The 12,416-nt window shown below is 42.1% G+C and overlaps 1 protein-coding gene and 1 pseudogene across 1 annotated transcript in view; one reads left to right on the forward strand and one right to left on the reverse strand.

Annotated features, from left to right (window-relative positions):
• The first annotated feature begins 309 nt into the window (after positions 1 to 309).
• LOC106583243 (olfactomedin-like protein 3A) lies at positions 310 to 4,460 on the forward strand (annotated as a pseudogene).
• Positions 4,461 to 5,633: 1,173 nt separating this feature from the next.
• LOC106583254 (synaptotagmin-6-like) overlaps positions 5,634 to 12,416 on the reverse strand; it is a 117,211-nt gene continuing 110,428 nt past the window's right edge. The window contains exons 3-7 of the mRNA XM_045705312.1: positions 11,174 to 11,732; positions 10,846 to 10,966; positions 10,374 to 10,545; positions 9,761 to 9,911; positions 5,634 to 6,852 (exon numbers count right to left, since the gene is read on the reverse strand). Coding sequence (XP_045561268.1) covers positions 6,781 to 6,852; positions 9,761 to 9,911; positions 10,374 to 10,545; positions 10,846 to 10,966; positions 11,174 to 11,732 — 1,075 coding nt within the window. The 3' untranslated portion in view covers positions 5,634 to 6,780. The remainder of the gene's footprint in view (positions 6,853 to 9,760; positions 9,912 to 10,373; positions 10,546 to 10,845; positions 10,967 to 11,173; positions 11,733 to 12,416) is intronic.

The following is a 12,416-nucleotide window of genomic DNA, read 5'->3' on the forward strand; positions in this document are numbered from 1 at the left end:
TGATATAGAGGTCCTGGATGGCAGGGAGGTCGGCCCCAGTGATGTATTGGGCCGCCCGTGCCACCCTCTGCTCTACATTATGCGAAAATGCTTGCATGTGGAAATCAAAATGGGACTTGCCAGACCCTATATGATCGTGCACATGAATAAATCAGACGTCTCATCAGATGAGTCATATTATAGATAAAACTTACTGTAATGTGAACTTGATGAGAACTTGATGTGTTCATAGGTTGTGAAAACCATACGTGGAATGACAGCTTAATTTAACCAACCACTTCTCCTTTTGACTGATAGTAGTGTGTGAACATGAACAATGGACAATGGTCTCTGTCAGAAATGTAAATCATCATATGAACAGTTATAGAACAGAGTGAAACTAATTATATAATACTATAGTTATATAATACTATAGGTATATAATACTATAGTTATATAATACTATAGGTATATAATACTATAGTTATATAATACTATGTTAGAGGAAAAGGAAAGGGAACCAATGACAAAAGGTTCAGCCTGAGCTAGTTGAATGTTGGTTATGTAAGAGAAGGTTACAGTTCCAATAAAAACATGAGGGGAGAAAGGATCTTCTATTTGGCAAAAAGGTTTTCCTCCACTCTCAGCGTTGCATCAGCATTTGCTTCCCATCAATGCATAAGAGTTTACTTCTAAACACATAAAACTAAATCAAATACTAACAGGAGTGAAGAACTCGTTTTTAATCAAGTGACAACTTTCAGTCAAGAGTGACAACTTCTAATAAATAGTGACAACTGTGCAAACAATATTTTGCTTTAACTTGCCTAAACATTGCATTTTAGTGTGATACGAGTCATCAACCATACGTTTCAATGTATTTCAGTCTCTACAAAACATAGAAGAAATAAAATAAAAAAATGGAAAGCACCTCCCAACCTAAAGTAACCTATATTCATCCCTAATGTGGTATAAGCCTGATACATGGAGTTATTTGGACAATTCCTCTGCAAAAGACAGACCAGCTGGCTCACTTCAAGGTGTTGATGTGCAGTAACACAACGCCACTGCTTCACTGCCAAATATATTATACCCATATCCCATACTCCCTCTTGCTTCTCCCTCTCTGTGCTCTGACTGCATGAATAATACCTCCCAAACAAGTTGTTTATTGAGAGACTGTAACTACTCAGAGAAACCTCTCGGTTCATTTCCAGCCAGCGAGTCATTCAAAAAAAAAAGGGTAAAACACTTGCCAATTCAGGTTGATCAAATAAAATAAAAGGTTATTTGTCACATGCTTCGTAAACAACATGTGTAGACTAACAATAAAAGGCTTATGGGCCCTTCCCAACAATGCAGACAGAAAATGGAAAAATAGTAGAAAAATAATATCTCAAGGAATAAATACACAATGAGTATTAATGTTGTTTTAGTGAGACTCTTCAATCATCCTGCAGCTGTCTGTGCAAAGGAGGTCACACTGCTTGCTTAGCGAGTACCATTTCCCCTGATTTGGCCTATACCTGGCATGAACTCGGGACCTATGCTTTGCTAGCAAATGTGACCGCCCTCCGGAAGCATCTTACCAGTCAGCACCACTCGAAAAGCTAGATATTAGCTGGCGCAAGTGGGGACATGTCAGGCTGAGGAGTAAGTTTCACACAATCCCATGTGATACATCCACCTGAAATAATATATCAGGTGATAATTCAGTATACTGTGGACATGCTGCATATCACTTCACCGCTGTCACACAGTGTGTTATATTCACTGGTCGTCCCTCTCTGTGGTGTTGGTAGCTGTCTGTTCCTAGTTCCTAGCCACACCAGTGGCTCTTGAATACAACTACAATCCTGACTTTTCTGCACACCCTCCTAGCTTTGTCAACAAAACAAAACACCGGCTGTGGGGTAGACAGTGGCACTGTTTCCCCTACTGCAGATTCCATCTTTAATGTCTCTGTTCTACTTTAATGCGATGGCCAAAGGTTCCAGGCCCAGAACGAACAGCAAGGGAGAGAAACATCCCTGCCTCATCCCCCTGTGGAGCCTGAAGCCATACCATTGGTTCTTTAGAAGCCATACCATTGGTTCTTTAGAAGCCATACCATTGGTTCTTTAGAAGCCATACCATTGGTGATGACTGTGGCAGTGGCCCCAGAGAACAGGGTGTTAATTCATCCTGTGAAATAGGGACAGCACCCATATGCCTCCAGGACTACTTGCTCTATCACCTCTCCCACCAGGACCGTATCTCGGTGTGGTAGGAGCAGACCAACTGCTATGCCACAGAGCTGCGGGAGTTCAAGCAGCAGATGGTTGCCCAGATTGAGCCCCTGGACAATGTGACCCTGAGGACAGACCTGGACCGTGTGGGGACGCGCGTGGAGCTCGAGATGGACTACCTGGAGACACAGAACGGGGCGCAGCCCTGCGTGGACCTTGACGACAAGCTGGTGGAGCAACAGGTGACCGTGGTGAAGGAGAAGAGCAAGGCCAAGTGCGACAAGGCCACAGGTGAGATGTGGCAGACATGGTGGCAGATGTGGTGACATACTGAGGGGACAAAGACACATGATTACTTACTAAGAGGATCATAGCAAGCCTAGTAATTAATTGCACCCACCTGGCATCCCAGGTCTAAATCCCTAGAGGGGAAGAATTAATTGATAAAAAGCAGCAGTGGAACTAGCTTCGAGGTCCATATTTGAATTTGCCGGGCATAGGCCTATTGAAAGGACAAATATATGAAGTAAACTCAGCAGTAGCGGTAATGTTAACAAGTCTTCTTCTACATGATGAGTGGAGATATAGTGGGCCACAGGTATGAGATGATGATAAACGTGTATGCAGGCCAAGTGTCTCAGCTGCTGTACTGTCATGTAACTAAGTTAGAAAATCAATCTACCCTCATATCAGGATTCTACTCGCAGAGGCACTTATTTAATAATTTAAGTGAATTTCATTCAATGTTGTGCTTAACACTTTTTGTTCTGCTCTAAAACGTTAAGGTTAGGGTTGATAACATATAGAACACCATCTGGTTTTCTTGGCAGGCATAATTATAAATCTAGAGCAGGTATTCAGGAAACTATTTACACTTGGTTGTTGAAGTACAGGAAGTGGGAGGACAGTTACTGAGTTCCTGTATGAGAGCATACTGATGAAGCACATAGATGAAGGACTGACTGAAGATGGGATGCTGATTCAAATATCATTCTCTAAATTATGCACCACTTTAATTGTAATATCTGGTTTCAGTTGCACTAGAGCAAAAATGAATAGGCAGTGACTAATTAGATTTAATAGCCTGTGATCTTTATAAATGTTGCCACACACTTGTAATTAAATCGTTTTTTAATTTAGCCAGTAATGAAATCAGATGAGTGCTGTTGCCTACTAAGTGGGCAGGTTCTTCTGACACAATCCGGTTTAACATCTGAACATACTTCAGAACATGTGAAAGGAGTGAAAATAAGCTAAAACATTTTTTTTTAAATGTAACTATCCCTTGAACTTCACTTAGTCCCTTAGTATCACTTTTGTTTGCTTTATCAATATGGTATGTTGTAGTTTGTCTCATGATATTGGTATAACAGATATCACAGTTGGACTGTAACAATGTCTACATTGTAATTACACTGAACCCGCTGTGTAATGTTAACAACCATGTAAAAAACATATTAGTCCAACTAAATTTAAAGTGGGACCAGGAAGGGTCATGTACCTCTCTTCTCCTCTCCCAGACTGCAGGGACATGATATCCAGCATCAAATCCATGAAGATTTTTAAGTGAGTAGGAGGCCCAAAGGGCATGTGGACCAAAGACGTGGGCAGCAGCTCGGGCAAGGTCTACGTCTTCAACAACACAGATGAGGACACCCTCTATGAGTTTGGCTCCATCAGGGACTTCACCGTCTCCTTGGGCACATCTATGGCCAAGACCATGAAGCTGCCATCCCATTGGCGAGGTAGCGGCCACATCGTTTACAACAACCACTCGTACTACCTATAGGAGGTCAAGGAGCCGCGGCTGATCAAGTACGACCTGTGGCGGACAGCGCTGTCTTCCCTGTCCAGGACCACGTCCCCGTATATGGCCTAACCCTGGAGACGGTCATTGACCTGGAGGCAGACGAGGAGGGCCTCTGGGCCATCTAAGTGTATGCCACCAAGGAGACTGAGAGGCACATCTCTCTGGACAAAATGGACGAGAACACGATGGACATCGAACAGATGTGGGACACGCCATGCCCGAGGGAGCCTTCATCTGCGGCACAGTGTACATGGTCTACAACACTGCGGAGCCCAGACGCTCGTGTGTCCAGTGCGTATTTGATGTCAGTGATATGGTGACCAACGACGACGCACCGCTAGTGTACTTTCCCAAGTACAATCTACTGGAGCTGTGGATCTACGCCTGGGGATGGCTACCAGATCCTTTACAAGCTGGCCATGAAGAGGAAACTGGAGGTATGAGCTCAGCAGCGCCGCCTAGTGTTGAGGTGGGTTTGAGATTTCTAACATCTGTACTGAGTAAAAGCCCAGAAATGTCTGTGTAGATGAAAATAAAACATTTTCACTGTCATGTTCAGGTTTGTTCAACTACAGATGCCGTGTCTGCATTTGATCATGCTGTTGCAGGAATTTGCCTGCACTACAGGAAATGCAATCTTGTAGTGTATCTGAGGTTTAAAAATGGCTTCCAATTTCCACTTTAAATTTGATTTGCCCGAACACATTTTTTTATCATCCCCTACAAATTTGTCAATTTATTATAATACACATGTCCTGTTGCTGCAGGATAATTTTATGCTGTAGCAAACTGGCTCAAATTAAGATCCTACTGTCACGACTCCTGCCGAGGGTGACTCCTCTCCCTGTTCGGGTGGCGCTCGGCGGTCGTCGTCACCGGCCTACTAGCTGCCACCGATCCCTTTTTCCTTTTCTGTTGGTTTTGTCTTTATTGGTTTCACCTGTGTACCATTAGTGATTAGTTGGGAATTTAAGCCCGTTTCCCCACCTGTTCTGTGTGCGGGCTTATTTCTGTCTTTCACTGTGATTTGTGTAAGTGGAACGTGTTTTGGGTCCTTGTATTTTTTGATTACACCCTGTTGTTATTTTTGGGTGTATACTCTCTTTGACGGTGCATTTATTAAAGCACGATAGCAAACGCTCTTGTTTCCTGCGCCTGACTCCACACCCACTACATCAAGCGTTACACCTACATCTGCAGTTATGATTTTGAACAGTCCTTAATGTAATCAGATCATTGTCATATTGTATTTCCTGTCTGTCTTGACTACTAACATAAAAACAGTTCAGTGACAAAACCATCCATTTACTTTAGATATTGCTTGTTATTAAATATTTATACGATTGTAAAGATCTAGGGGCATGTGGACAGAGAAGCTAAAGTAAAAATAGTTCAGTTGTATCATTTTTGTTTTCTGTTTAGCACTTTCGAAAACCACATTTTACCTTTCACTGGCTATGCCTTGATGTTGAATAAAAACATACTTTGATGAAAGCGTGTAAGTTATTTTTCTTCCATGTTACAGTAAAAGAGGAACATCTGCAGTCAATTTGGAATGTTAAAACCAGAATCAACAACTTTATTGTAATTTCTTTAAAATACAAGGGATGCCTGGAAACAGTTGTTCCAAATACAAATGTTCAATACAAAAGTGGAAAGTTACTCTAAATTGCTTGAAAAAAACAGGAGAGTCCTTATTTTAAACACTTATCACAAGGCTGATGGTGCAAATCAAGCCAAGTCCTTCAACAAAGTACATGACATTGCCTGAACAGGAGACTATTGGCAAACACTTCACAGGTAATAGGAAAACAGAGCAGTGAAGCTGTAGTCACTGTGAAATTGAAACAGAAAAGTAAGTTCAGGGGGATAGTCATGTGGATAATATAATAAATATGTGATTCTAAATACAGTGCTATTATTGATGTCAGTATCAATGGGCATTATATACATATACTGTTGTACATGAAGTCCATACCTACAGTGTAACTTTAACTGTACTGCCACAAACCAAACCACATTGTTTGTAATGATGCTACCTATGTATTTAGCACGTAATGCAGCTACACTGAAGACATCAAAAATATATGATGGCCAGGTATGCTGTATGTTGTGTACATAAAACAAATAAAAATAAAGTAGAGGGATGAAACACTTATCATCCTGGAACATCCACTGTAATAAACCAACAATTATTTAAGTAACAATACAAATGTGTATAAAATGGTTCACTTCATAATACCCTGTTGATTGTTTTGGACTTGCTGTAAGATAGGGATCTACGCCTGGGGATGTAAGTCGTAGGGTACTTCAAGAACATCCTGCACTCAACAGCAGCAACTATAACATTTGACCTACTTAATATGATGTTGTACTGTATGTTCACAAGACTGCCATAACGCCCTGACCACACTTCAGACAGATACACATAGATGTATAAACACACCAGGCTGAGCTCAACTACAAAAATATTGTTGCAATAGTACTGATCCCACCAGACCCAGTATACACTATACATTCCATGACAAACTGGCTGTCCAAGAGGGCACAAGAGAAATGCGTGTGTGTGTGTTTATCTGTGTTTCTGTGTCTGTGTGCTGAGGAGATAATGTCCAGTGTAAACCGACTGTTATTCCAGAATAACTTACTGCACTTTACTTATTTTGAGGCACAGAATTTGTGGGTCTGGGACACTCCAATATTTCAGGCCTTGCTGCAGGGCAGGCTTCGTAGAGTAGTGTAGTATAAACTCTGGCTCCTCCCTCATGGACTAGACAGAAGTCTTGGAGAGGGGCAGGAGCCTTGGCTGTCAAAGCTTGCAGTGCGGGATTTCCACTGTAGGAGACATTTCACATGGTAAGATTAGTGTACCAACATGGAAATTGCTGTCACTGTTAGGAGTTTACCTACCATCAGAAATCCTAAACATAGATGGATATATATACAGTGCAATGGGAAGGTATTCAGAACCCTTGACATTGTCCACAATTTGTTACTTTACAGCCTTATTCTAAAATGGATTAAATAGTCCCCCCCACCCCCCCATCATCAATCTACACACAATACCCCATAATGACAAAGCAAAAACACTTATACATTTTTGCAAATATGTATTAAAAATAAAAAACTGAAATATTAAATTCATATAAGTATTCAGACCCTTTACTCAGTACTTTGTTGAAGCACCCTTGGCAGCAATTACAGCCTCATGTCTTCTTGGGTATGACACTACAAGCTTGGCACACCTGTATTTGGAGAGTTTATCCCATTCTTCTCTGCAGATCCTCTCAAGTTGTCAGGTTGGATGGGGAATGTTGCTGCACAGCCATTTTCAGGTCTCTCCAGAGATGTTCAATCAGGTTCAAGTCCGGACTCTGGCTGGGCCACTCAAGGTCATTGTCCTGTTGGAAGGTGAACGGTCGCTCCAGTCTGAGGTCCTGAGTGCTCTGGAGCAGGTTTTCATCAAGGATCGCTCTACTTTTCGCCATTCATCTTTCCCTCGATCGTGACTAGTCTACCAGTCCCTGCCACTGAAAAACATCCCCACAGCATGATGCTGCCACCACCATGATTCACTGTAGGGATGGTGCCAGGTTTCCTCCCAATGTGACGGTTGGCATTCAGGCCAAAGAGTTCAATCTTGGTTTCATCAGACCAGAGAATCTTGTTTCTCATGGTCTGCGAGTCCTTCAGGTGCCGTTTGGCAAACTCCAAGCGGGCTGTCATGAGACTTTTACTGAGGAGTGGCCTCCGTCGGGCCACTCCACCATAAAGGCCTGATTGGTGGAGTGCTGCAGAGATGGTTGTCCTTCTGGAAGGTTCTCCCATCTCCACAGAGGAACTCTAGAGCTCTGGCAGAGTGACCATCGGGTTCTTGGTCACATCTCTGACCAAGGCCCTTCTCCCCCAATTGCGCAGTTTGGCTGGGCGGCCAGCTCTAGGAAGAGTCTTGGTGGTTCCAAACTTCTTCCATTTAAGAATTATGGAGGCCACTGTGTTCTTGGGGACCTTCAATGCTGCAGAAATGTTTTGGTACCCTTCCCCAGATCTTTGCTTTGGCACAATTCTTTCGACCTCATGGCTTGGTTTTTGCTCTGACATGCACTGTAAACCTTATATAGACAGGTGTATGCCTTTCCAAATCAACTGAATTTACCACAGGTGGATTCCAATCAAATTGTAGAAACATCTCAAGTATGATCAATGGAAACAGGAGGCACCTGAGCTCAATTTCGAGTCTCATAGCAAAGGGTAAGAATACTTATGTAAATAAGGTATTTCTGTTTTTTATTTTTAATACATTTGCAAAGATTTCTGTCATTATGGGTTATTGTGTGTAGATTGATGAGGATTTTTCATTTTATTTAATCCATTGTAGAATAATGCTGTAACATAACAAAATGTGGAAAAAGGGAAGGGATCTTAATACTTTCCGAATGCACTGTATATACTGAACAAGATAGAAACGCAACAAGCAACAATTTCAAAGATTTTACTGAGTTACAGTTCATATAAGGAAATCAGTCAATTGAAATAAATGAATTAGGCCCTAATCTATTGATTTCACATGACTGGGGATACAGTCAGGTGGTCACAGATACCTTAAAAAAAAAAAGGTTGGGGCGTGGATCAGAGAACCAGTCAGTATCTGGTGTGACCACCATTTTGCCTCATGCAGCGCAACACAACTGCTTCTCGTAGAGTTGATCAGGATGTTGATTGTGGCCTGTGGAATGTTGTCCCACTCCTCTTCAATGGCTGTGCGAAGTTGTTGTATATTTTGGCGGGAACTGGAACACGCCGTCGTACACGTCAATCCAGACCATCCCAAACATGCTCAATGGGTGACATGTCTGGTGAGTATACAGGCCATGAACTGGGACATTTTCAGCTTCCAGGAATTGTGTACATAATTTGCGATATGGGGCCGTACATTATCATGCTGAAACATGAGGTGATGGAGGTGGATGAATGGCACTCCAATGGGCCTCAGGATCTCATCACGGTATCTCTGTGCATTCAAATTGCCATTGTGTTCGTTGTCCTTATGCCTGCCCATACCATAACCCCACCACCACCATGGGGCAATCTGTTCACAACCGCTCAATCACACTACGCCATACACGTGGTCTCCGGTTGTGAGGCCTTTTGGACGTACAGGATAATTCTCTAAAACGACGATGGTAGAGAAATTAACATTAAATTCTCTCGCAACATCTCTGGTGGACATTCCTGCAGTCAGCATGCCAATTGCACACTCCCTCAAAACTTGAGACATGTGTGGCATTGTGTTGTGACAAAACTGCACATTCCAGAGTAGCCTTTTATTGTCCCCTGCACAAGGTGCACCTGTGTAATGATCATGCTGTTTAATCAACTTCTTGATATGCCACACCTGTCAGGTGGATGGATTATCTTGGCAAAAGAGAAATGCTCACTAACAGGGATGTAAACAAATTTGTGCACAACATTTGAGAGAAATACGTTTTTTATGCGTATGGAACATTTCTGGGATCTTTTATTTGAGCTCATGAAACATGGGACCAACACTCTACATGTTGCATTGATATTTTTGTTCCGTGTACATACATTTACATTTTGATAATTTAGCAGATTCTTTTATCCAAAGCGACACACAGTCAGTGCATCCAACTAAGGTAGGTAAGACAACCACATCACGGTCATTGCAAGTAATACCTTCCTTAATAAAGCAGCTATCAGGGAAACGGAGTAACCGACCTACCTCTTTCTGAGACTTGGTGGCCTCCAGTAGAGGGTGCCAGTGAGCGATGGGCTTGCGGGGATAGGCCAACATCTCGTTCCAGTGGTCTCTACCCAGTCCCTCTGCATGACTGCCGACTCTGTTCACACCTATGATCTCATTGTGTCCCACCCTGTGTAGAGTCATACATTCTGTAGTAAGTATTCAGATAACCTTTATTTGAAAGCAAAGTAGTTGAATATTGGAATGTATTTGGAAATACAATAAAAATATTAAAATATACTGACTCAAATACACTCCCATATTTAACCCAGGTATTTGAAAATTGTATTTGACATAAGTATTTGAAAATACTTCCAAATACAATTTGGAAGACTATTTGGTTTTTACAAATAACCATTCAAATACTCAAATAAAGGTACTTGTTTTGGGCTGCGTATTTGAAAATACTGAAATACACAGAAAAAGTATTTCAAAATCTTAAATACTCAAAGACATATCTATTTGAGCCCAGGTCTAAAACAAACAGATCAGTAACAAGAACTTAGAAATTATTATTGATAATAATAAGGGCAAATATAACAATTGATATGGCAATACAAACAAGTATATATATATTATGATAATAGCATACAAGTCATAGTCCATGACGGATATGTGCAGGCTGACTTGGCCCATGTTCTCAGGGGGGATATCGAAGATGATAGCTTCGTTATAGGTGGGGTTTAAAGTGTTCCTCTTGATGGTGGTTTTCTTCTTTTTTAAGCGCCGTCCGTCACTCTCGAGGGAGACTTTGACATATGGGTCTGCCAATAAACAAGAAAAAATATGATTTGATTTCTTTAAAACTAAAAATGCTTAGCTACTTAAAGGATCAAGCTGATCTGACTCTAGCTACATTATGTGATATGTAAATTAGCTAAGTATGGCTCTTGTGTTACCAAACCAGATATATGATACCAAATCAGATTACATTTTTATCTTGTAATTTAGCATAGGCCTACACTCTTTTACCAGAGAGATAGCCAAATCAATGCATAGAACAAGAGTGAACAACAGTGTTTAAGCACAAAACCTTTTAAAGTGACCCACTGACTCAACTATACCTGAGTATCCTGTGATGTCCATGGCCTTGAGGTTCCTGCACTTGATGATGGTCATGGTGAGTCGGCCTGCAGTCGGCAGGTAACAGAGAGAGAACATGATCTCCCCCAGGTCTACACTCTCCTGTGTTCAGGGCCACAGACAAAACACATCAGAACAGAAGGAAACAGTTATCACACATTACAATGCCACTAATATTGTTAAAAGTATAGTTGAATGAATTTACATGTTTAGATATTTGTTTCATTACTTTGAAAGCAGTCTATGGACAACGTCTGATGTAAAAAGGGCTTTATCAAAAACATTTGATTGGATAATTGATTGACTTACAGAGGTGGCGTACTGAATGTCCTTCCAGACGGCCGTCTCGCGAGAGAGGTCCGACGCCTCAAACAGGTTCTCTAGGATGACCTCGCCGATCATGTCATGGCTGGAGAAGCGGTCAAAGTCAAAGATGCTCAGGTGCAGCTTCCTGCTGCCCAGCTCCTCGTAGGGCACGGTGAACTGGAAGGATTCGTCAAACATGGGGTTGAGAGTCTTGCGATGGACACGAGTCTGAAACTTGCGCTTGCGGTCAGGCAGGAGGTAGATTTTGACGTAGGGGTCGGAGCTGCCACATAAGTCCTTGGCAGGCAGGTCGAAGGCCTTGAGGATGTTGACGAAGAGCGCCTCGGACTCATAATCGTACTTGAGGGAGAAGTTGATCTTGCCACAGGTCTTGGAGGACTCGTCAGCCTCCAGGGGGCTCTGTTTGTAGAGCTCTGGCTGGATGCGACCCAAACTGGCCAGGCTGGTGGATTGGTCCTCTGCATAGGGGAAGTCGCTGCCTCGGTCAAGGCTGGTGACATGGTGAATTTGTCGGGGGAGGTGCTTCTTAAAGGAGCTGTGCCTGGAGACATGGAGACATTTTTGCCAGTTGAATCATTGTCATGGACAATTTACACACTCAAGCAGTGAAATAATGTTAGTACCATATGGCATGCCTGGGAAATCTGTGCCCTCACATCCCTTCAGAATAATGTCGTCAGATTCCAATTTAGAGTAAATGGAATCACTTTTTCTTTCTGATATTAGATGATTTCGATTTTTCTTCATTTAGCGCAATAGGAGCGACACGGCAGTAGGGGCATTCAACTGACAACCTCATTACTTTTTTTTATCTATCTCATCTTAAAGGTCACAAATGGAGATATTACAGGGGTGGATATGATGCGTAATGAATAATATCTCTGTACCACTATGATACACGATAAATAGCCACTTCCTGACAACATCACATACTATTACCTCAATACTAATACATGGCCTGTGCATAAACGGGAGCTCAGAGGAGCCCTGTCTAACCTATTTAAGAAGGATGCCCATATACACAGATATTAGGTCAGTTTTGTGTTACTCCACCCAAATGGTTAGGATTTGGGAAGGATACACTAATAAGCTGATGCTAGGGATGCCTCCTAAATAGCCCCCTATTACCTATACAGTATATTGTACTAGTTTTGAAAAGGGCCCAGGTCAAAAGTAGTGCACTATGTAAGGAATAGGGTGCAGTTTGGGACACAGCCTAGGTCTG

Source organism: Salmo salar, chromosome ssa22 (genome assembly GCF_905237065.1).
Source record: "Salmo salar chromosome ssa22, Ssal_v3.1, whole genome shotgun sequence".
NCBI lineage: Eukaryota > Metazoa > Chordata > Actinopteri > Salmoniformes > Salmonidae > Salmo > Salmo salar.